This window comes from Antechinus flavipes, chromosome 1 (assembly GCF_016432865.1).
Source record: "Antechinus flavipes isolate AdamAnt ecotype Samford, QLD, Australia chromosome 1, AdamAnt_v2, whole genome shotgun sequence".
Taxonomy (NCBI): Eukaryota; Metazoa; Chordata; class Mammalia; order Dasyuromorphia; family Dasyuridae; genus Antechinus; species Antechinus flavipes.
The window spans coordinates 81989065-82014725 of record NC_067398.1 but is presented as its reverse complement, the minus strand read 5'-3'; the positions used below and the strand labels follow the sequence as shown (position 1 = coordinate 82014725).

The window sequence follows — 25661 nt, the reverse complement described above, 5'->3', positions numbered from 1 at the left end:
GCAAAAAAAAATGTTATTTTTAGTTTGAAGCTGAAATGAAGAGAAAGTCTTTGTTATCTTCCCAGAGTAACCCTAGAAGAATCAGTTAAGTGAATTTTAATATCACAAGAAAACTGACCTAAACCCTGTGGGATTTCATTACATAAGTCATTTTTAGGTGGCCAACACTGTTCCAAGCCATGTGGAATAACTGAATGAAAAACATATTCAGAGGTCAGGAACTGGATGTAAATAAGAAGTGGGAGGGAAATTATACCTTAATTATCTAGTGATACTACTAAACAGATTACTTAAGTGTCATAGAGTTTCCCTTACAGATATTCTGAAGTCAAAGCATAAATATTTTATAATTTAATCTCTGAAAGATGAAGAAAGCATTACCTGTTTAGATGTTCCTGATATAATTCTTCTCTAATCATTCCTTCACCTCAAAGCCCATTATGAATGAAAGTTTTTTAGTGCCTTGAACTAGGTGGTGGAGTCAGAGATAGATAAGTAGATAGATAGATAGACAGACAAACAGATCAAAAGATCAATCGATCGATAGATAGATAGATATGTATGTATGAGAACCTTAGAAATGAATATTAAATGTCAAAATGCCCTGCAAACAATTTGCAGGTATTACCCATGCTATATCTTATTTTTGTATAAAAATGAAGAACTGTATCTTTCATTTTAACTCCAACTACAAAAGCTTGCTGCTGCTGCATGTTTTGGATTTATGTATTGCCATTTCTGTAAAGCAGCCTTATAAATAAGTCTAATAAATAAGTCAGCCCACACACATTTCTGGCAGAGATAGCAGAATATCCAAGGAAACAGTCTTTCCTATTCACCCCAGACAAACAGTAGATAAACAACTATTTGTAAGCATTGACTTGGCTTTTTATAAGTATTATTCTCACTCACTTCTCAGATGGGGGAATCGAGGTATGACCAATGATGACAGTCCTGAGATTTAGCCTAATGTTAAATCTGCTAAAATGTTCTGTCATTAGAGTTGGCTTTCACATATTTCTCATCAAAGTTACAAAGGTAAAGAGATAACATCTAGTACTCTTCTTACTGTAGTGAAGTTTATTTTGGATTCTTGAGTGATGGTATTGGAGCCAAGGGTATGTTCTATAACTGAAGAGTTCTCAAGTGAATCATTACTGTTTGAGCAATTTAATACCAATTTTATTTTCTTCAAGGGAGATTTTTTTTATGTATGCTTTCTTTTTCTATGCATCCTTTTTTATTATCAAGGAACACTTCTCAAATGACATTGACTATTATTACAGACATTTGAATTTGAGATGAATCAAGGGGGCGGGGAGTCCTTATTGCCCTCATAAAACTTTTAAGACCAAAATGTTATATTCATGTATACTTGTCCTTTCTTAGACTCTAACCTAACTCCAAGAGTATACTAACAGAAGAAAAAATGAAAAAAAAATCCTGATTATAGTCATGATTGCTGTGATGATAGATTTGGGGGATTTTGATGAGCTCTAGAATTTTCACTTTTTGGGCTATGAATAATATGGTATTAAATTTCAGAAACAGTGAGGATTAACTTGAGAACTCTTCAGTTATAGAGTGTGTCCGTGGCTCCAGTATTATTATTATGACATATCAAGGATCATTATATGCTGCATCAATAAAGCATCCTCTCCAATATTCTGATACAAGTCATTTTGTTGGAATTCTTGGCTTCCTGATTATAACAATCAGACTTTCCCAAGTTTATGTTTTATGTCATCCCATAATTGGAGAATAACTTTCAAACTTTCCAAAATTTCAAATGGTCTTCAAAGCAAGAAAGCTATTGAATGAGAATATTACTAGATTTTTATTCTTCCCACTGAAATATTACTGACTTAGAATACAATTTTTGAAGCCACAGATGTAAAGTTATTTCAAAGAAATAGAAAGCAGCAGATTAAAGAAATGGAATGTGGTCCACAGTTGCTCTGAGACTTAGATCCTTGAGGGAGAGAAACAGAATCTATAATCAACTATCTCATTTATATGTGTTGAAGGAACTCAATATTCACACTGGATTTAGTTTTATCTTTAAAATAATTTGCCTGGTTTTCAGTATTATTTTACCAATAACTTCTAAAGTAATAATAATAACAACAACATAAAGTCATACCTTTTCTTTAAAACTTTAAGGTTGTCAAAAACACTTTCCTCATAACAATCTAGCAAGGTAAAGAATGTAAGTATTGATATTCCATTTTACAAATAATGAGGGAAAAAGGCTCAGGGAAAAAATTACTTTGCCATAGTTCCTAAGTTTCCTGTTCTATGTAGTTTATACCTAACGAATGTAAGAATTAGAACTAAGAGGTCTTCTTGATTCACAAATTTAATGTAATTTCCATCACACCATGCTGTGACTCTGTTTATGAGGCTAACAGTAGGTTCTTGCTCTTTTCATCATGAGAATATCATTAATAAGTTCTGTACTTTGGAGAACACACAGTCACCTTTTAAAATAAGTAAGAGGTATTTTTGCACAGGAAGAACCTGTAGAATTAGAAATGCTAATATCAGTTAAAAGTAGACTGTAATGGTTTGTTCTCCTTAGCAATTTCCTATCACATAGTGTTAGCAACATTGACTGGTTGGCATTAGTGTTGGTGTTAACCTTTAGCAACCTGATATGCAAGAATTGCTCAGTATAAATCTGATAGAGATAAAAATACCTTCCACCTTCCATGATTTCCTTATACAATAATTAGTAAAGTTCACTGTGTCATCAAGTTGTTAATGAATTGTGTGATAAGAAGAGCAGTGGAAAGTTCTTCCTCATAATGTTATTCATCAAGTTCAGTTTATTTCTTACCCAATGAGTCTTTGTTAAATTCCTATTAGCATCATGGCATATGTTATAGGGAAAGAGAAAGAAATATATGGCAGCATTTTGATCTGAGAAGTTTGCAGTCTTATTGGAAAGATAAGAATACATGCTTCTCCTTCCATAATATACGGGTTCTTTCTCCTCATCCATCAGCTGTAAAACTATCCTGTTCTGTCCTTTCCCATCACCCCTGGATCCATAGGTATGGAGAGATTTTTTTACTTACAAGAACTCTGTAATACATCTTCATAAGTACAGAGCAATCAAGTAATGTGTATATTAAACTTATTTGAATTCAACTTTACAACTGCCACAGAAAGAAAGAGATAATGGTTTGACTATTGTGTGTCCATTCTTTACTATATGTTCCACAGTATAAGGATGAAATGAGAAACATTCCCACAGCCTCCACCATACTGTGTGATTCTCAGGTTTCTTTTTCATCATATCCAAAAACTTTCTATTCTTTCAGTCTACGGCAGCTAAGAGATATAGGATATTGGATTTGAAGTCAGGAAGATCTGAGTTGAAATCCTGCTTCAGGCATGTAGGCAAATCACAACTTCTCTCAGTCAGCCTCAGTTTCCCCATTTGTAAAATGAAGAATGATAACAGCACCTACTTTACATGGTTTTTGTAAGGATTAAATGAGGCAATACATGTAAGATGCTTTGCAAAACATCAGGTTCTTATAAGCATTAGCTTCAGTTAGTTGTTTACTTTGCTTAGACTGGGAGAAAGGGAGGTGATCTTAGCTAGCCTGCTGAGCATTTCTGGTTGGTTAAAAAGTCCCTCCTTTGACTTCTTTGTTCTGTCTTGCCTCCTGATAAAATAAGAAGAAACAAATATATGATATTTTCAACTATCATAACATTAATGTGTAAAATTTTTGCAAGAGTTATTTTTCCCTGGTCATTAATTTCCTTATATCTAAATGTTTTTTTTTCTCCTTTGGGTAGATATCTTGGTTTCTATTGATCAGTAGCATGACTGTGTCTCCTATGAAAAATATAATTTTCAATCAGTTGTTTCCATTAGAACTATCTTAGATCCTATTACTTTCTGATACCATCTTATTTTAAAGAGATCCTAGCTCCTTTCTAGTGATATCTATATAAAAGATAGCATACTGGAAAAAAGTTTTCTAAATCATTAATATTTAGAGAAATAAAAATTAAAACAACTCTGAGGCAGTACCTCAGACCCCTCAGATTGTCTAATTTCACAGAAAAAGAAAATGATACATGCTATAGGAATATGCAAAAATAGCCACACTGATGGAGCTTGTGAATTAATCCCATTATTCTGGAGAACAATTTAAAACTATCTCCAAAAATCGAAAGAAAGAAAGAAAAAAAAACTATGCATATCCTTTGACCCTGCAATACTACTTTTAAGTCCACACCCCAAAGAGATCAAAGGAAAAGGAATTCTAGCAATTCTTTTTGTAGTGGCAAAGAATTGAAAACTGAGGAGATGCCCTTCAAGTGGGAAATGTCCAAATGAGTTATGTATATGACGATGATGGGTTACTATTTTACTGTAAAAAATAAAGAAAATCTAGGAAGACATATATGAGCTAGTGAAAAGTGAAGTGAACAGAACCAGGAGAACAGTTTACACAGTAACAGATATTATAAAGAAAATCAACCATGAAAGACTAAATAACACTGACCAACACAATGATTCACCACAATTACAAAGGACTCATGATAAAAAATACTCTCTACCTTCTAGATAGAGAACGGATAAAACTGGAGTGCAGAGTGAAACATATTCCTTCTCTTTGTTTCTTTTTCTTGGTTTTATCTTTTTTTCAGAATGTGGCTAATGCAAAAATATGTTTTGCATAACTTCACGTATATAAAGGATATTATATTTCTTGCCTTCTCAATGAATAGGAGAAGAGTGGGAAGAGGGAAAGAATTTAGAATTGAATATAAAATAAAATTGGAAAAAATACAACATAGTTATGGGTGTTTTAATGATTTTCCAAAGGTAATTTTGACAACATGCAATTTTCACCCTTGTGCTGACTTTAGAACCTAACCTTCCCTGCAAATATATGATTCCACTGTAATAACTTGCACTGCAGATTTTCTGAAAATGTTATAGCTACATATGGCCAAGTCTCTCTGAGGAAAATTATGCCAATATTAATGCAAATAGGTTGAAAATGAATTAAGATGCTCTAAAATCTCCATATTGGTTTAACACCTTTAGGTAATATTCTTAACATGTTTCACTTTGTGACAGATTAACTTGGTCCTTTTGCAATTTTCATATCTGGTGAAAATCTTAGGTATAGCAGAGCCAAGTCAATAGTTTATAAAAGTAAGAAAAAAGAAAGTGATGGTGAATTGCTGATTACTAGCCTACTACAAACTCACTCTTAATCCACTCAAGGAATCTGCTATAAAAATGTCATCAGATGAATAATTAAATTGAAATTACAAGGAGAAACAGAACTTAGAAATTGACTTTTTATTAGTCACAAAATCCCTGGCTTCATTTGCTGAGCAAAGCTCACCTGTATCAACTCAGCATTGTCAACAAGAAGTTTGAATCTCTGGATTCCAAAAACCATAGAATATGGAGTCCCTTATATAACCACAAAAAATAGATAGATGTGGACTTATATTATGTGCTTCTGATATTTCTCTCTCTTTAATAGGCATTTGGGCTTGGACTTAGTTCCTCGAAAGGACTTTGAAGTGGTGGATTCTGATCAAATTAGTGTCTCTGATCTCTATAAAATGGTAAGAAAACTAAAACAAAATATATTATTCTAAGGTTCTCTAGAAGTGCTCAAAAGGGTTATTTCAAACCTGAAGAGCCACTTGGGCAAAGGCCTGCAATCAGGAGTCACATATAGGGAATAACAAGCAGTCTAGTTTCTCTGAAACAGAGAAACAAAACAAAACTCTTAGCAGGCAAGAGGCAGATTGGGAAAGAATTAAGCATTGGGAAAATTTTTGGATAGGAGAATGATGATTTCAGATCCGTATTTTAAGAATTGATTTGGTAGCTATAAAGAGGTATTAGAGATAGGGAAATGAGAAGAGCAGTTAGGAGACTCATAGTCATCCGGGTGAGAGGTAATGTGGATTGAGGTAGAAAATAAGTAAGTAGAGAGAAAGAAACACAGGGGAGAGATTTCATGGAACAGACAAAACTTGGAAATTTATTGGATATGGGAAAAGAAGGAAGATGGAAGAGTTGAGAATGATTCTGAGGTTATGAAACAGTGACTAGAAGGATGTTTGTGCCCTCAATAAAAATACTGAAACTTGGAATAAGAGTAGGAATGGAAGAAAGTAAAAGTTCCATTTTGAATAAATTGAATTTAAGATAGTTATGGAATATCCAGGTGAAATAGTCCAGCTGATATCTGTGATAAAAAAACTGGAATTCAAGAGAGATTTTAAAGCTGGCTATGGATTTGGGGAGTCATCTGCATAGAGATCATCATTTTATCCATGAGAACTGATATGATCACAAAGGAAAATAATAGCCAAAAAAGAGAGCTTTGGACAAACCTTTAAGGGATATCTACATTTAATTAATAGGGAAACTAAGATGATCCAGTAAATGAAACTGAGAAGAAATAGTCACAGAAGTAGGAAGAGAACTAAGAGAAATCATGTTACAGAAACTAAGAGAGCAAAGAATGTCTAGAGAGTTGAACATGGTTGAAATGACAAAAGCTATAGAGAACTCACACAAAGACCCCATTTTTAGTTATGAAATTATTGATGGCCCATGAGGGAAAAGAAATGAAGTAATAGAAGCAACAAGTATAGGGGATCCTTGCTTGAAATGTGGCTATGAAAGGTAGAAGAAATACTGGACTATTAGCCAAGGAGATAATACAGTCAGTGGAAGGATTTTTTAAGGATGGAGGGGAGATGGGCATGGTTTTACATAGTAGGTAAAGCATGGTTGAAGATGAGAGGGAGGGAATAGTTGATGGAGTATGGGAAGGGATAGGAGATGGAAGGAGACAGGATTAAAAGTAGAATTAGAGAGACTGAACTGGCAAGAGCCACCTTTCCTTCAGAGAGTGGAATGAAGGAGGAGAATACAGAGGAAGAAAAATGACAGAAGTATAGAGTCAGATAAAAGATAGAGTTCATGAGGGATAGCCTCAGTTTTCTCAGTAAAACAGGAATTGAGATCTTCTGCTGAAAGGGAAGGGAGAGGAAGTGTTTTGAGGTGAACATTCAGTAGACATTACAGAGATTGGGGTAATCATGGAAAGATAAAAGGATTGTCTTTACACCAATTGAGATCAGATAACATGTTATAGTACATCCAGGCATGATTATGTAACTTTTACTGTGGTGTCGTCCAGTAGCCTGTGAATAGAATTAGAGAGAGCTGATTATGGAGGCAGAGCTAGGATTTGAGTTTAGTAAAGTGTTGAAAAGTTAAGGGAACAAGGAAGTCAAAGGTAACTGAGAGTGTATGGTTGAATTGCTAGATCATTGGGTCAAGGGAGAAAAGAGGATAAAGAAAGGGAAGAGACAGAATGAAGAACTGATAGACTGAGAGAATGAAAAGAAGTAGAAATACTGATCGTTTTGAAGAGGACAAAAAATAAGTAAGAAAAGTGAGAGAAGAGATGAAAGGATGAGAGTTTTTAGTCAGATAAATTCTGGATTATGAAAGTAGAACAATTAAGAAAAGTCACCATAAAATAAAAAAAAAACAAATATTCAATTAAAAAATTTAAAGTAACTTTCCTTATACAAATATACAGCAATGATATAGAATCCCCTTCATTATTAACCTACCTAGAGGAAATTAGATTAGTCTGGCATATTCTGAACTTAAGATGGCCTATGATTAATCAGCTTTTCACATAGCCTACAGTTTAAAGACTTGACCCTTTTACTTCTTCCAAAATCAATGAGCAGAGTAATGTTATATGCTCATTCTTTCAGCACCTAAATATGGAATTTATCTAAGCTTGCCGATTCAAACTGAGATTACAGATATTACAGATAAATGTACTCTGTCAATCTCACGTGTCCCAAGTTTTCTCTTCCCAATTCAAATTTTGGTCTTTTTCACAGGGAAAAAAGCAGTAGTCCTGCTTTCTTTCTGGCATAATTTTCTCCTTTATTCTTAGAACTGGTACTATTCCTTCTTTGTTCTTCCTCTTTCTCCAGACATAATTTTTAATCACCTTTTATTGTACCCAACTCTAGCCTCAACTCATTCTTTTAGTAACAGAAAGAGGCCCTTGTTATGTGACTGTGTTCATTCTCAGTCCATGCCCTGACTCCCCTCCTCTATCAAGCTTTTTAAAATATGTTGGTTGGTGCACTTCCTGTGCATCTGCATCTGCATCTGCCTCTCCAGGCAGCTCCTCCTTTTCTTCTTCAGAATTATTTCCACTTGTATCATTAGAATCCTCCTTATATACCAAGATGAGAGGGAGGGAATAGTTGATGGAATATGGAAAGTATGATGGGGCTATGGGGAAGGAATGGGAAATGGGAGGGGACAAGATTAAAAGTAGAATTAGGCTGAATTGGCAAGAGCCGCCTTTCCTTCAGAGACAGGAATGAAGGAGGAGAATATAAAACTTTAGACAATGAAATTTTACATGTTGCTTTTCTCAAATGCTCTGAACTCTCTTGTCCCAGATTTTAGCAGATGTATGTTATATACCCTTTTATCCTCCTCATCTGTCACAAACCTACCACTTCTACTTTATTGGTCATAATCTAGCCCAGTTCCCTTCCTAGCTTCTTTTACTTTTTACAGAATGCAAATATCATTAAGTCTAATAAAGAGCACTGGGTCTGGACTGAAAAGATCTGGATTCACATACTGCTTCAGCTACTTTTTTTCACTGTCACCTGGGCAAATGGCTTTCCATACCTGGGCCTCAGGTTTCTCAGCTGATTTTGCATGAATTATTCAGTCAGAATGCTGACTTTTGGGTACATTGTCTGATAAAGTTATTGTATTTAATGTTTTTGCTAATCGTCTTTCTTTGTCATAAGAAAAGATTCAATCTGGTTGAAGGGAAGGGCTCCCAGAAATGTTTATGATTTTAAAACATAATGCAAATAATTTAAAGGAAAGCTCCACAGAGGGGGAGAGATTGTTGATGTATACTTTAAGGTCCATTATACGTAGAGTGCTGTAGTAGACTCTGAGGACAGATACAGTTTAGATAAGATGTGATCCTTGACCTTGTAGAACTCACTCTATAGCAGAGCTTTGAATGGCAGGTAAGATTTCCATAGACAGAGAAAACAAAAAACATTCCACATATTTAAGGTGGCCAAGGCGGAAGAATGCTCAATGTACTCAGGATGAAGCTAAGGGTCCAATTAAGAAATTAGGGGAAGGTTCAAATACTCAAGAAACTTTAAGTAATTGAGTTTTATATGTTCCAAAATGAGACCACTGGGAGGAAGAAGGAGGTGAGGTGGGGAATAATGTGTGTGTCTATAAAACTGTATACCTCGACAAAATTCTTTCCTGAGACATATATGGAAGATGGAAATTATGGAGAAGAGAGAAAATATGGTTTATCCATGTATTTGGAACACTATGGTAATTGGTTTATAATATAGATATTGTAGAAAGAATTATGATGAAGTAAAAATTTAATTTAAATTTTAAAATTAAATATATGCAAGGAACTTATATATCACACTGTGCTGGGAAGGGATTTGTTACTCAAAAAATAAACAGCTGCTAATTGATTGAACGATTGCTCTCTTTTCTTGCCCTAGCACTTATCTAGCCGGCACAGTGTACAGCAAAGTACTTCCCAGGTAAGTTGACTTCAAAAAAAGCCTCTTATCATTTCCAGTTAGCTGCCTTCTTTTAAGATATGAGAGTGTATCAGAAAATAATTGACTTTTGTTTGAAGTCACTTTTCATCATAGTATCCATGACCCATAAATCAACTGATCTTTGAGTATGTCATCACTCTCAAGGGTTGGGTTCCCTGCCCCAGCCTCCAGGCCTTCATGGGCAGCAGCTTGGCAGTTACTTAAGAATAACACATAATCCCTTGGCAGCATTGGGCTCACTCCACAAAAACTATCCCTTTCTCCTCATAGCGCTGGAATTCCTCAGGTAGTCAGAGGGTGATAAGGTCACCCTTTTATGAATATATAATAGCTTCATAATTTTAGCTCCAACCTAGCCTTGAAATTAGCTACCCTAAGGGAAATAGTACTTTAATATGTTTTTTCCTCAGTTAGGCTACAGATTCACAGTGCACCCTAGAGCAAGCTCTGTAGCTCTAGCTGTCCATGTTTCCACTGATAACATGGAAATAATAATAATTGATCTTACCTACTAGATTGGAATAAGGTAAGAGGGGAAAAAAGATAATACAAAAGTGTTTTCTTAACATTACACAAAGTACAACATGAAATCAACCATAATGCTAGGGAGGGACACGATCTCTATCAGCAGAGTTTGGGGTTGTTTACTATTTATTCCAAAAGTTGATCCCCAGCATTGTACACAACAACAAGATCATGTGATGATCAACTGTGATGAACTTGGCTCTTTTCAACAATGAGGTGATATAAGGCAATTCCAATAGACCTGTGATGAAAGATGTGATGGAAATCTGCATCCTGAGAAAGGACTATGGGGACTGAATATGGATCACACCATAGGATTTTCGCCTTTTTTGTTGTTGTTTGCTTGTTAATTTGTTTTCTCATTATTTTCCTTTTTAATCTTATTTTTCTTGTGTAGCATAAAAAATGTGTTTAAAAGAACTGCACATATTTAACCTATTTTGGATTATTTGTTTTCTGGGGGTGGGGGGAATTAGGAAGAAGGGAGAAAATTTTGGGAAAACAAGGTTTTACAGAGATGAATATTGAAAAACTATCTTTGCGTGTATTTTGAAAAATAAAAAAATTATTATAAAAAAAAGAGTTGGTCCCCAGGAATTCTTTCTCTGAGAAGGGCCAACAACAGAGCAGTATTAATCTTAAACCAACCTCTTGGCTTCTAGCTCCCTACCTGCCTGTCTTGTTATTCACATGACAGAATGACCAGAATGCCAGCACCTTCCATAAATATTCCACACAGCACCAGCTATTCATGGCACTGACACTAATCTAGAACCGGGTTCAATAACAAGAATCCCCACCTTCTCATCAGTTACCAATAGCAACTCAGTAACTCGTATTTTATATTTTCAATTGTTTTTGTTGTTATTGTTCATCTTTGCCCTTTTTTATTTGTCTTCATCTTTTTAGCCTTTTGACCTTCCCATTCTTTATATTACATTTTTAGATGATAATTTTAGTTGGTTTCCTTGCCACCTTAGTGCAGGCCCTAATCAGTATTATTTATTCCCTTATAGCTAACAAGCAATGTCTTTTGCACGTGCTTTAAATGAAACTAAAATGAATGTAGCCATATTTTTAGCAATAAGAAATCCTTTAATCTGCATGCCCCTTTATTAAAAAGAGTCTCATTGTCAGGGATGTTATTATAGCTTCACTTAGCATTACCTCAAGCGAGATAATATATATAAATGTCTTTGAAAATCTCAAGAACTGTATAAATATAAGGATTTTTCTAAGGGGTTATTTTAGTTAACTTTCACTAATCTATCCCAATATAGCAGAAATACAAAGTATTGTCAGGGTATATTTTATAGCACAGACTTCTGTAAGGGCTGCTATCATCTAAACAAGTTTTGATACCCTAACTATATAAGTAAAAATGAAATTTTTTTTCTAGATTAACAGAACTCTCTTTATTAAAAAGAAAAGTAGTAAAATATCCAGTCTATGACCAAGAGACCTGTATTCTAATCTCTTCTAAAGTCTTATCTATCTCTAACACTAAGATTCTATCATCTTTGCTCATTCATGAACACTGATAGAAAGATCCTCATTCTCATCTGTCCTACTTATCCAGTCAATTGCCAAACCTTGTCTTTTCTTTCTCTATGACATCATAAGTAGAGATATAGGTATATCCCTGTCTTCCTATTTACATAACCACTGTGTCTCCCTCAAGCCTGCATCACATCCCTTATCTCAACTACTGCAGTAGCCTTCTAATTCATCACTCCCTCCAGACTCTCTCCACTCCAATCCATTCTTATACAGCTGCCAAAATGGTTTTTCCAAAGCCCAAGTCTGTCTATGGTACTTCTCCACCTCCAACTCAATAAATTCCAGAAGCTCCCTAATTATTCTAGGAACAACTTAGGGGTCCTCAAACTATGGCCCGTGGGCCAGATTCAGCAGCTGAGGAGGATTATCCCCCTCACCCAGGGCTATGAAGTTTCTTTATTTAAAGGCCCACAAAACAAAGTTTTTGTTTTTACTATAGTCCCACCCTCCAACAGTCTGAGGGACAGTGAACTGGCCCCCTATTTAAAAAGTTTGAGGACCCCTGAAGTTACTAGACACTCCTCTGTTTGGCAGTTAGAACTCCTCACATTCTGGCTCCTTCCTACCTTTCCAGTCTTCTTACACATTATTCACTTCTACAAGTTCTCTGGATCAGCCATTTTGATCTATTTGCCTTTCCTTCCATATACCTGCAATTTCCTTACATGTAACTGTCTCTTTCCTTTTGCACTAACTGCCACTCTCCACCATGTCTGGAACATTTTTCCTTTCCTAGCTATACTTAGAATCCTTGGTTCTATTCAAGATTCAGCAAAAATTCCACCTTTTTTCTGGAGGCTTTTTCCCAGTCACATTAGACTGGGAAATGCTTTCCATTGGTCCTCTTCAAGAAGGAAGATTGAACAACCACCACCACCACCTTCTATCTACTTTGTAAATATTTATCAGTTTATCTATCAATTCATGGTATCTCCCCCATTGAAATGTAAGATTCTTGAAGGCAAGGATTATTTTTCCTTTTTCTTTGTATCCTTAGTGTTTATCCATCATGCCTGGAACATCGTAAACCCTTAATAAATGTTTATTGATTAATTAGTTGAGTAAAATGTCATTAAACTATTCAAATATCACTGCATTCTTCCACACAGGTGGATACCATCCGTCCACGTCATGGAGAAGCCTGCCGGATACCAGTGCCACATCATTTTTTCCTTAGTCTAAAGAGTTTCACCTACAATACCATTGGAGAAGATACAGATGTCTTTTTTTCCTTGTATGACATGCGAGAAGGCAAGCAGATCAGGTAGGACTGTGGCTGATATGGATTTATTTTTGCTGTAAACAAGGATACTTTGGGAAGCCCAGGTATAATATTAAGGGAAAATAGCATCCTCCTATTGAAATACATATTGAAGGTCAATATATTTATTTATTGCTGAGAGTCTTTTAATGTTGAAAGGCTGTTTGCTTTGATTTTACTTCCTGCAAAACTGAAGAATATTATTTGATTTATGGCCATCATGTTTAATGTACATAGAAATGAAGTCTCTAAGTGTTAATATCACAGCATAAAATGGTATCTTGAATATTTCATGGTACCTACTCTTTTCTACACTTTCATATCCAAGTAAAAATAACATGATATCTTTCATATATGGCGAGATATGATGCAAAAGATTCTGCGGGGAATATGCCTTGATTTTTTTTTCCATTTATGAGAATAGATTGGCTCTAGCTCATTCTTTCCCAGTTTCTGTTGTGACCAACATATGTAATATGCATATGTAATGATCACCCAAGATTTTTTTCAATTCAGTTCGTGGCCATAGATCAACTGACCAACTAACTTCCCCATATGGAAATTTTACTTAGGGCATTTATCTTCATCATCACTATGCTGTAAATGATTTCTCAAACTTGCCAAATATGTCCCAATAAGACTGAAAGATGCCAAATGGTTTTATCTTCTAATTTATTTTGTATTATTTTCTGCCAAAATATATTGCAATGATTTCAGGGCTTCAAAAGGGTTTGTTTATGTTTTGTCCCCTCTACTACCACAGATCATATTTCCTTCTCCACTTTAGTGTATTGCATGTGACTAAAAATAAAAAAATCATTACCTGACAGCCATCTTGCCATCCTTGCGGTAAAAAGCCCAAACATTGGACTAATGTGATCCTTAGAAGAGAGAATGCTAGCCTGATATTTACTCAAAGGACTTAATGTAGGACTTAAAAAATAGTGGTCCCTAGTCCCTTCAAATATAAGTCTGTATCCCCTCAAAATGATAGTACTTGTATTTAGGCAATCTATTTTGGGAGAGCTAAAACAAAATGGTGATACTTGGAGTACATTTTGATGTAATCATTAGGTTTAGTGGAGTTTCCAACTATGCCCTGTGCTATTTAAGAATAACATAATTAAAAAGAAAGAAAGTTACCACACATTTTAGAAGTTCTAGATATATTTTAAATCATTTGAAGATGTTCTAATAATAGAGAATTCTATAATCTTTCAATCTAAATGCAGGGGAAAGTCAGTTAGTTATTTAAACATCTCTTTTAAATTGATGACATTGAAAATTTTGCTTCAAGAAACACATTCTTAGCTTCCCAATATGATCATGACAGCTCAATATTTTTCTTTACACTATTCTTGGTTATATCTACTATATCTTAAATAAACAGTATCTCACAGTATCTCCTTAGATTTCTATCACCATAAAGCTTTAAGCTTTTATTATGGGTTGGACATTACCTTGGTCTGCAATCACTTTCCAAAGGTAATCTTTAGACATCCTAGAGGATCACAAAAATATTGTGTAGGGTATAACTAATATTTACAAAGTAGAATTTATTTTCCCTCTTGTGTGTGGCTTATCATAAGAATTGTTTAAATTGCTGTACTCAAAGAAAATGTAGATAGATAGACTGTCAATTTTCCTTTACTCCTGAGGAGCCGGACTAAGCAATGGAGAACCAAATTAGCAGGAAAACTAGACCCTTCTCCATTTTGAAGTCCCTACAATGGTGTTAGAAAATAAACAGAAGAGGGAATTTTATCAATATATGTGTAAAATGAAATATTCACAGATCATTCTTTTAGTTTTGATTAAACCCTATCTTGATCTGTGAAATGAGATCGTATTCACCTAAGGCCCTTTTTTGCCACTAGTAGAAAATGTCAAGTATGCATTTAGGTTTATGTTTGTCTATAAGGAAAAAAAAGACCATAAAGATCATTCTTTTTTTTGTTGTTGTATTTTATAAGATCATTGCATCAAAGAAGAAACATATTAGAATCATTTCCATCAGGAGGAAAAATAAGTACAAACAAACAAATGACTATTGCAGAGGTAAAGAATGAAGCAGGATGTACACAGCCAGAGAGACCAAGAAAGAAACTATTCAAGAAGAAGAGTAGTAAATGGTGTGAAATATTGTTGAGAGGTTAAACAAAGATTAAAGAGAGGATTTAACTAGAGATATTGGTAATCTTCAAGAGAATTATTTCATTATAGTGATGGGAGTACCAGGATTATAGTGAGTTAGGAAGGAAACAAGAAGACAAAAATATTGAAATGGTAATCCAAAGATAAGGGTTCAAGTCCTGGTTCTGTCATCTATTGGGTGTGTAGCTTTGAGTAAGATGCTTAATTTGTTTCAGTACTGGTTTCTTTATTTAAGATCTCTTCTAAAATTTTGTGCAAATCAGAGCTATCTAGAATTGCCTATGGTCATAGCAGTGGGTTCTCATCATTTAAAGTCCTCAGGTTAAGATTGTACTGGTATGATCATTTGCCAGGGGAGTATTGTTAGGTACAGATGGAACCAAATTCCCTCAGGAGTTCCTTTCAGTTTTGGACATTCTCTTATCCTTTTAACATGTAGGCAGTAGCAAAAACCCAAGTGTCCCACATGCTTAGCAACAAAATGAAGTAAGGATGTAGACCTTATGGCAAGAGTAAACTAAGTGAAAGATACTTTAGGAGAAAAGATCTATGGAAGGAAAGAAGGAAAAAAGGAAGGAAGGAAGGAAGGAAAGAAGGAAAGGAAGGAAGGAAAGGAAGGAAGGAAGGAACGGAAGGAAGGAAGGAAGGAAGGAAGGAAGGAAGGAAGGAAGGAAGAAGGAAGGAAGGAAGGAAGGAAGGAAAGAAGGAAGAAAAGAAGGAAGGAAGGAAGGAAGAAAGGAAGGAAGGAAGGAAGGAAGGAAGGAAGGAAGGAAGGAAGGAAAGAAGGAAGGAAGAAGGAAGGAAGGAAGGAAGGAAGGAAGGAAGGAAGGAAGGAAGGAAGGAAGGAAGGAAAGAAGGAAGAAGGAAGGAAGGAGGAAGGAAGGAAGGAAGGAAGAAGAAAGAAAGGAAAGAAGGAAGGAAGGAAGGAAGGAAGGAAGGAAAGAAGAAGGAAGGAAGGAAGGAAAGAAGGAAGAAGGAAAGGAAGGAAGAAAGGAAAGAAGGAAGGAAGGAAAGAAGAAAGGAAGGAAGGAAAGAAGAAAGGAAGGAAGGAAGGAAGGAAGGAAGGAAGGAAGGAAGGAAGGAAGGAAGGAAGGAAGGAAGGAAGGAAGGAAGGAAGGAAGGAAGGAAAGAAGGAAGGAAGGAAGGAAGGAAGGAAGAAGGAAGGAAGAAAGGAAGGAAGGAAGGAAGGAAGGTTTCTTAGCAAATAGATCTCTCTTATACATTTAAATGAAGTAGATACTCTACAATATTGCTCTTCTGGAGTTTTAGAGACTCCTACTTCCATATCATAAATATTCTTTTTGTAATTAATCAAACCTGTTAGCTGTCATGAAAATAACTCTCTTATTAGATAGATTTTGTGGGGTCCTTTAAGTCCATGTGACTCCCAGAATCCTTGAATCTCTTGAGCAATAGAAAACAGCTCTGACCTTTATAAGTGAATTGAATTAAGTAATTCACACCATGGCCCAAATGACAGAAAAAATTAAGAGAGAAATTAGTCATTACACTCATATAGATTGAGCTGTAGAGAGATCTAAATATGCCATGGGATTGAACTCATAGGGAGAAAGAAATGTAAAATTCATAAGGCTATTGAAGATGTTAAGAACCCCAGAGAGTTGGTTTCCTTCACTGAGGAATGGCTTTGCCTGACTTTTGTTTGATTTACTGTTTTCTGAGGCAAATTGAGAAAAGGAAAAAAAACTTTTAAGTCAAATATAAAGTGACCTTTTTACTATGCTCTCCAAAAATTAAACTTTCACTTTCTGATTTCATTGAGGAAAGAATTCCAATCTTCCAAAAAATTCTTTTGTACTATTAAGTATATGATATCCTAATATTTTACTAGTTCAAACCATCATTTGATTAAACAAAAACAAAACTTCTTACTCTTGGATCCATGGATAGAATTTATAGGTAGAATTTGGAGAATCTATGAATTAGCATAAGGAAGAAAATGGATCTTTATTTTCACTATTATTGTTTTCCTTTATAGTCCCATATATCTTATTTTATACATTTAAAAGCATCATTCTGACAAGAGATCCATATGCATCACCAGACTGACAGAGGAGTCCTTGGCACAAAACAAGAGCTCCTCATCTAAAGTGAAGCTTTTTCAGAGAAGTATTCCAGAAATTATAAATTCTCCTGAGTTCATCCCACTTTGTGGCAATCCCAATAGTCATGCTGACCTCCATGATTTTTCTATGTCTTTTTATCCACATTTTCCATGTATTTCACAATTGTATCTTCTCTATATCATTATTGTTGTCTTTTATATTTTAAAGGATAGTTCAACTGCTTCATTCTTTTTTTAAACTCATCTGGTTTTCTCATTATCAAGACATCCAGCCTATGTTCCTAATTTATTATTTTGTTACAATTACCTGTGAGTCCCAGGGAATTCTATAGAAAAGCTTTCATACTCCTGATTTCTGTCTTTCTCCCAATCCAGTAGTGAAATTGTCTTTAAAAACAATACCAAGTTCTGGAAAAATCTTTCCTGAGCTGTCTCTTCAGACCAATCCTTAAATGGTCCTGTTTTTACTGTCCACTCTGCTTTCTCTCATAGAACACTTGACCTTACTGAATAATTCAGCTCTTTGTACTTCTGTGCATATAAAAGTATTTCATTTGACTTGCTAAGCTATTCATATGTCAAAATCTATCTTACAAAGCCTTCCTGGCAATATATCTTTCTTCTAGTCAATTATCATCTACTATTATAGAAAAGAAAATGAATTCAATTGAAGAACTATTTATTTTACTGTGTACAAAATGCTAGGCCTTTTACTCTGAATACAAAAATGAAATTGCTTTAGGCTCAGCTTTCAAGTAATTTGCCCTCTAAAATCTGTATCATGATCTTGAACTTCTGACTGCCAATCCTAAGCAAAAGGCATACCTAATATTGATTGTGATGGAGTATGATTGTGCTATAAGAAATAAAGAGCAGAATAGTTTCAGAAAAATCTGGGAAGATTTACATGAATTGATGCAAAGGGAAGTGAGCAGAGCCAGAAGACCATTGTACACAGTAGTAGCAATATTGTAATGATGATCAATTATGACTTAGCTACCCTGATGAATACAATGATCCAAGACAAAGGACTCGTGATGAAAAATGTTATCCATCTCTAGAGAGAGAACCGATAAGCTCTGAGTGTAGATTTGAAGAAACTTTTTTTTATAACTCTCTTTATGCTTCTTGCTTTTTGGTTTGTTTGGACTGTTGTTTTGTTTTACAAAATGACTAATATAAAAATATTTTTGTATGCTTTCACCTGTATAGTTAATATTACATTCTTTGTCTCCTCAATGGTTGGGAGAAGAATGGGAAGGAGAGAGAGTTCAGAACTTATTTTTTAAAATAAATATTTAAAAACTTTTTTTTAAAGAAAGAGACACACCTAAGAAAATAGCAAAATGCTCCAAAAACTTTGTCAAGAAGACAACTGTTGCTGACCTTATGACATCTCTCAGATCCATACCCTTCTTTCCACTTCTGTAGCCACAATTCTAGTTCAGATTCTCATAATTTATTGCTTAGACCATTGCAATAGCTCCTAATTGGGCTCCATGTGTTCTATCTTCTAATTATAAACTATTCTCCTCATACTTGCCAAAGTGATTTTCCTAACATGCAGATCTAATTTCCTGTCCCTCCCTACTCGTTATAATCTGTTACTTTCCATCACTTCTAGAATAAAATATAAACTACTCTGTCTGGCATCCAAAGTTCTTTAGGTCTTATCCCAACTTAGCTTTCCACCCTCATTACACATTACCTTCCTTCTCACATTCTGCTCTCCAGCCAAACTGGCCTTCTTTTTTCTGCTTATACCTGATATGACAGCTGAATGGTACAATGGATAGAGCGCTGGTTTTGCAATCAGGAAAACCTGGCTGCAAACTGAGCCTCATTTACTTGCATGTGTGATGCTGGGCAAGCCACTTAATCTATGTTAGATTCAGTTTGTCCATCTGTAAAATGGGAATAATAATAGCGCCTACCTCCCAGTATAGAATAAAATGAAATAATATTTCTTAATGATAATATTAACTTAGTATTGTTATTTTTTTTTCTTTTTCATCACTGAGCCCAGGACAGTGCAGTACAGGTAAAAAGAATGAACAAAAGTCATCTTCCCTGGCATAAAACTAACTCTCTAATTCTCCTTCCTGATAGTATTGACATGATATGTCATGTCATGATATGTAACTTGGTTGCCACCAGCCTGCTTAGCTGTACCTAAATTTTCCTAGTTTACTTTTTAAAATGCAAATCAACTTCCTTTAGTTTAGAAGCTTTGGTTTATCTCCTTTATATAAACTAACATCTAGCAACCTCATAAAAAGAAAAAGGTCTCATTCATGACCTTACTAGGATTTTTGGCAACTGTGGCTGCCTCTCTGTCATCCACATAAAAATTGACCATTCTTAGTGATAAAGTAAAAAGATGGGAGCCTAAAGTAGTAAATATGACATGAGGTTGAATTTTATGGGACAAAAGGGAAATCTGTATAAAATTTGAGGAAGATGTGATTTCTATGAGGAATGTGAACCTAAAAAGGATGGTATTTTTATGAATTAAATATTTAGTATTGGCTGCCACTCTGATATATATTGGTTATACAAATAACTTAATGAGAAGAAAAAAAGAATAATCATTATAGAAATGTTTCCTGTTTTTCTCTACAAAGGAATCTTTTAATTCTCTAAGAAACATATTGCCCTATTTGGAATAGAAAGTTTCGTAAGGATCAATATTTTAAAAAATTTCCCATGTATATGTTTTGTAAATAAAAAGCTTTAATTTAAAAAAAAAAAAGAAACATGTTGCCCTCTAAAAAGTTTTATCTAATTTTGTCTGTACATTTATGATAATAATAATTGCTGCTGATATTTATTGTGTTCCAAAAAGTCTGCTAAGTACTTTAGTTACGTTAGTTTATTTAATCCTCAAAATAACTTGGGAAGTAAGTGATACAGTATGATTATATCCATTTGAAGAAGAAGAGTGTAATTTGGTTAGGTGAGGAACTTGACCATGGTCATTTTCACTAACTTTTAACTGAAATTTAACCTTTCATTTAATTATTTAAAAACAATATTCTGAGAAGAGTTCCACCCGTGCCCTTCTCCTCCCTCCCACGTCGAGGACTCTTTTGAAAAGCAGCGGCTTCCTCAGATTTCGCCGCAAGCTCGGCTCTCTGCTCCATCACAAGCGCGCCTGCATCCCGTCCTTTACGCCAAGCTTCAAATGTACAAATGAGGATTACAGGCATCTCCAGGCATTAAGTCCCCAAAACATCGAGGCTTCTATTAAGGTTGTGTTGTTATTGTTTGTTAAAATGTAGTTAGCTCAGGTGACAGGTAGTAATTTTAGCCCATTTTGTATTTCTATGGGAACCCAGCGACGGCAGAAATAGCTCCTCTGTCAGGCCCGTAATGCCCTGTGGCTCGTCGCCAACAAACGAACTGAATCATTCAGCAGCACTGAGCCGGAATTCACTAGGAAGCAAACTCGGTTGCTTAGGGTTATTTTTCAGAGCCAACCTCATTTCCCTCACAAATTTGGAGTGTCTTTCTCTAAGATGCCTTTGTGAAACATGCTCCACAACAGAATGCAAAATACTAACACAGATTGAGTCTTCGATCTGGGGTTATTTCAGGTCATCAAAAGCCATAAATCCTCACAAGATTGAAACCTAGAAGACACCTTAGCGAGCCTCCAAGCCCCTCCTTTTCAGATGATTCAGCTGAAAGCTGGACAGATAATCCCGTGGAAAGAGCTTTGTCTCTACAGAGGAAAGACTAAGGTTCAAATCTCACTTCTTTTTCTACCTGAGTGACCTGTAAGCAAGTTATTTAACCTCCCCTAAACTTTAGTTTCCTTATCTGTAAGAAAGCAAGAAAGGGACAGGCATTAATTAAGCACCTGCTAGATGCTACGCACCATGTGAAGTGCTTTGATATGGTATCACTACAAGTAGGTTCTGTTATTATTCTCATTTTACAGATGAGGGAATAGGCAGAGGTTAAGTAGAAATTAAGTGACTCATCTACAATCACACAGTCATACAGCGTGTGAGACTGAATTTGAACTCAGTTCTTTACTGTGCCACCTAGCTACCTAATGATGGGCTTGGACTCAGTGGTCACAGAGGTCCCTTCCGGCTCTGATTCTATGCTCTCATGAACCTTAAAACTAGGAATTACTTAATTTTTATTTGTATCCATGCATGTAATGTCATGCACATAACAGCAGTCTAATAAATGTTCCTTGGCTGATCCTACACAAAGTACTAAGTTGAAACATCTAGGTCTGGACCCCAACCAGAGAGCTTTCACTTCTACCCTATTGCCGGCCCTTATAGATTTGGTTCTTCCTTCTGACTCTTAATGCCTTCCCACCCCCACTCTCACCCCTTGGAGAATAGCAGGCTCCTTAAGGTCAGGGACAGTCTCATTGTTGTCTTCATATTCTTGGTACCCGGTGGAATGACTTACACATGGTAAGGATTTTAATAACCATTGAAAGAGCTCTTAAATGTACTTTGGGAGGTTGATTCATATTTGGGCAAGAGATACAAAATATTTGCAGATTAGAGTTAATGAAAAGAGCACTGGACCTGAAGTCAAGAAGACTCTGTGTTCAAATTCAGCCTCAGATATTGTGAGTTCTACCTCAATTTTCTCATCTGTAAAATAAGGATAACAATATGAGGTTCTATATCATATTCACCTCAAATAATAATATCTCCTAAGGGCATTTTGAGAGTCAAGTAAGATAATTTTTGTGAAATGCTTTGCAACCCTCCAAGCATTATGTAAATGTTAGTTATTATTATATTACCATTATTATTATTATATGCTATTCAGGAACAATACCTATAGGAGGATCCCTGACAAGGCTTTTGTGTCCCCTAGCCAAATTTTAAAATTATCCCCCCCTTACTGTTACTATCTGCCAGAGGCTTTGTGCCATCATTGGGACATATTTGAGTTGGGATATTACAAATAAAATACCTGCTTGCCAAAAAGGTGGGGATTTTCTGGCATTAAGTTATGCTTTTATGAAAAGTTATGTTTTAATTATTATCTCATTATGTTCCCCATATCCTAGACATTTGCCTAGCTCTATCCTGCATCTATCCATGGGCCTAATTTGTGCAGCAGACCTAGATTCAAATTCCAACTGTTGCTTTTTAGATGTGTGACCTTGAAAAAAACATTGAACTTCTTTGAATCTCAGTTACTTTGTCTGTGAAAGGGAGAGTCCAGACGGAATGGTCTCTCGGGTCCTTTCTAGTCCTGTGGTCCTATGGTTTGATTTAAGGTCAAAAGTGGAATGACTGTAGGAACTCCTCAAGGATGGGGATGGCTATATCCTTATTTTGTCTCCCCAGTGCTTAACATGATGTCTCTCTCATAGTAGTCACTTGATAAATGCTTGTTGGTTTGATTGACTGATAGAAAGTCACAATTTTTTTTCTCAATTTGATCAAGTCTCTCAGACTATCTTTGCTTAATATTCATAGAGCCTGAATAGTATGCTAAACTGATGATAAGGTAGAATAAAGGGAGATATAAAAGCAGTAGTATAATAGATAGATGGACAAGTAGGTACTGACCCAACAGAGAAAGTAAAAGTGCTTAGGGCAGGTCCTGTTAGGATAACTTGGTGAGAGAAATGGGAATAAAAAAAATAAAGAAAGAAAAAGAGTGGAGTTGAAAAATTGGGCTTAGATCAACATCTCAAACCATATGAATGAATAACTAATTGAATCAATGAAAAAAATAATTATTACGTGCCTAACTATGATTGCTAGTACAGCAGATAGAATGAACGTTCATCTTCCTAAATTCAAAGTTCCTCAGATACCCTGGACAAGTCACTTAACCCTGTTTGCTTCATTTATCTTCTATGAAATGAAATAGAGAAGGAAATGACAAATGCTCCAATATTCTTGCCAAGAAAACCCCAAATGGGGTCACAAAGAAAAGGCTAAACAACAACATGAACCAAGAGCTGGGCTAAGATTTGAGGATATAGATAGAAAAATCAAAGTAGCCTCTGCTCTCAAGAAGCTTACACTTTGGTTGAGACAGATAATAGATAAAAATGAATGTTCTAAAGGGGTAATGGTACAATGGATGACAAGGTCCAGGAATCTTCTAGTTACTTCTAGTTACTTCAGTACTGAAGTACTTCAGGTGGCAGGAATAGGGTACAGAGGCAGAGCAGATGATAAGATATGATGACCCACCATCTCACTGGAAATACTAGTGTTGCTGACTCCCACCTTATCCAAATGGTGTGAGCAATCAAACCAAATGGGTGGGTACTTGATGGCTTGGATCCCACCTAGGAGGTGAGTAGAATACAAGGGGAAAAGGATAATGCAGGTACCCATTTCATCTAGAAAAAAATTAAAGGATTATAGAAGAAGGTACCTTTCATAATTATGATTACTAATCAAAAAAGACAAAATAGTTTAGATTATATAAAATCTAAAAGATTTTGCACAAACAAAATCAATGAAGCTAGAATAAGAATATCAAGTGAAAGAAATTTTTGTATCAAATATCTGTGTTCAATTTCCAAGAAATGTAGAGAATTGAACAAATGTATAAGATAAGCTATTCCACAGTAGATAATATGGGCAAAGTGATGCAAACATTGTGGAAATTCCTTTCCATTGTGTGAAAAAGTTGCTAAATTGTTCCTCCACTTTGACTCAGCAAAGAAAGATGAAAGATGGAGGTAGCATTAGATGATGGTTTTAATCTAAGAGAGTAGATGATATAAAACAAATGGGAACATTCAGAATTTTGAATGATATCTCATTTACATAAAATGCTTAAAAGTAAGTATTGCCTCTTGGGCAGAAAGCAAAAAAGGAAATTTTATCCTAATATGATGCACTAGGTCACTATGTAAATTTCTAATACCTGTGTATAATTGGAGAGATGCTACAACTTGCTTTCTAGGGTGGAATTTTGTTACTATATTTTTCCCTTGAAGCACATTTGGCAAAGGATAGTCAGTTGAATTCTATTAACTTTTATTAAACATTATAGACTTGTCTCTGGAGCTAGCTACTCTTTCTGCTAGTCCTCTTGTCAACCTAGATTCTTGGATAAAGATTTTTAATTTTGTATAAAGAACAATAAATTTGAGGGTTCCCCCAATTAACAAGCATTTATTTTCTCTCCCATACTTCTTCTGAAATAGATAAAAGAAAAAAAAACTCTTGGAAAAATATCCATAGTCAAATAAAATAAATTCTCACATTGGTCATGTCCAAATATATGTCACTTTCTGTATTTTTAGTCCATATCCTCTCCATCAGGAGATAGGTAGTATTCTTCATTACCTGGAATCATTATGAATCATTGCACTGATCAAAATTCTGAAATTTTTCAAAGTTGTTTTTCTTTGCAGTATTATATATATATGCGCGCGCGCGCGTGTGTGTGTGTGTATCATACTCCTGGTTCTAACTACTTCAGCATAGCATTTCACACAAGTCTTTCTAATTTTCTCTGAAACCATCCCTTTAATCATTTCTTATGGTACAATAGTATACCAAAATTTGTCCAGCCATTCCCTAATTAATAGTTTCTAGTTCTTTGCCATGACAAAAAAAAAACTGCTATAAATATTTTGAATTTATAGGACTTATCCTTTTTTATTTTATCTTTTTAGGGTATAGTCCTGGTAAAGATATTGCTGGATAAATAGTTCCAAATTGATTCCAGAATGGCAGCAGAATTCACAGTTCTGCCAACAGTACGCTAATGTGTCTATTTTCCTGAAGCATCTCCAATATTTGTCAGTTTAGAAGAACCTCGATGTTGCTTCAATTTAAACTTATTTAATTATAATTAATTTGGAACATTTTCCCATATGGTTATGGTTGACTTGAGTTTCTTCCTTTGAGAATTCCCTGTTCATATCATTTGACCATTTATGAATTGAGAAGTGACTTTTGTTCTTATAATTTTGAATTAGTTCATTTTATATCTTGGAAATGAGACCTTGACCATAGAAACTTATTGCAAAGATTTTTCTCAGTTAGTTATTGCTTTTCTAGTGTTGTATGAATTGGATTTGTGTAAAAACTTTTAAATTTCATATGATTAAAATTGTCCATTTTCTCTTCTGTGCTCTTATCCCTTCTTCATATGATCATGTATTCTTCCTCTGTCTGTAAATCTGAAATGTCATTTCTTTCTTGCTCCTCTAATTTGTTTTTTTTTTATTTTTTTCATTTTCAGTTCTAAATTCTCTCTCTTTTCTTACCTTTCCCTACCTACTGAGAAGACAAGAAGAAATACTATATCTGTTATTCATATGAAGTCACGAAAAACATTTCTATATTAGCTATGTTCTGGGGTTAGGAGAAGGAGAAAAAGCAAGAGAAATAAGGAAAGATATGCTTCATTCTATACTCTGTCTGTCAGTCCTCT

General features: G+C 35.0%; 1 protein-coding gene across 1 annotated transcript in view; it reads left to right on the top strand.

Moving 5' to 3' along the window:
- The window catches only part of DOCK3 (dedicator of cytokinesis 3), a 513257-nt gene that overhangs the window by 311032 nt on the left and 176564 nt on the right, over nucleotides 1–25661 (top strand). Inside the window, exons 7-9 of the mRNA XM_051985737.1 lie at nucleotides 5529–5613; nucleotides 9613–9654; nucleotides 12870–13024. Of these exons, the coding sequence (XP_051841697.1) occupies nucleotides 5529–5613; nucleotides 9613–9654; nucleotides 12870–13024 (282 nt within the window). The remainder of the gene's footprint in view (nucleotides 1–5528; nucleotides 5614–9612; nucleotides 9655–12869; nucleotides 13025–25661) is intronic.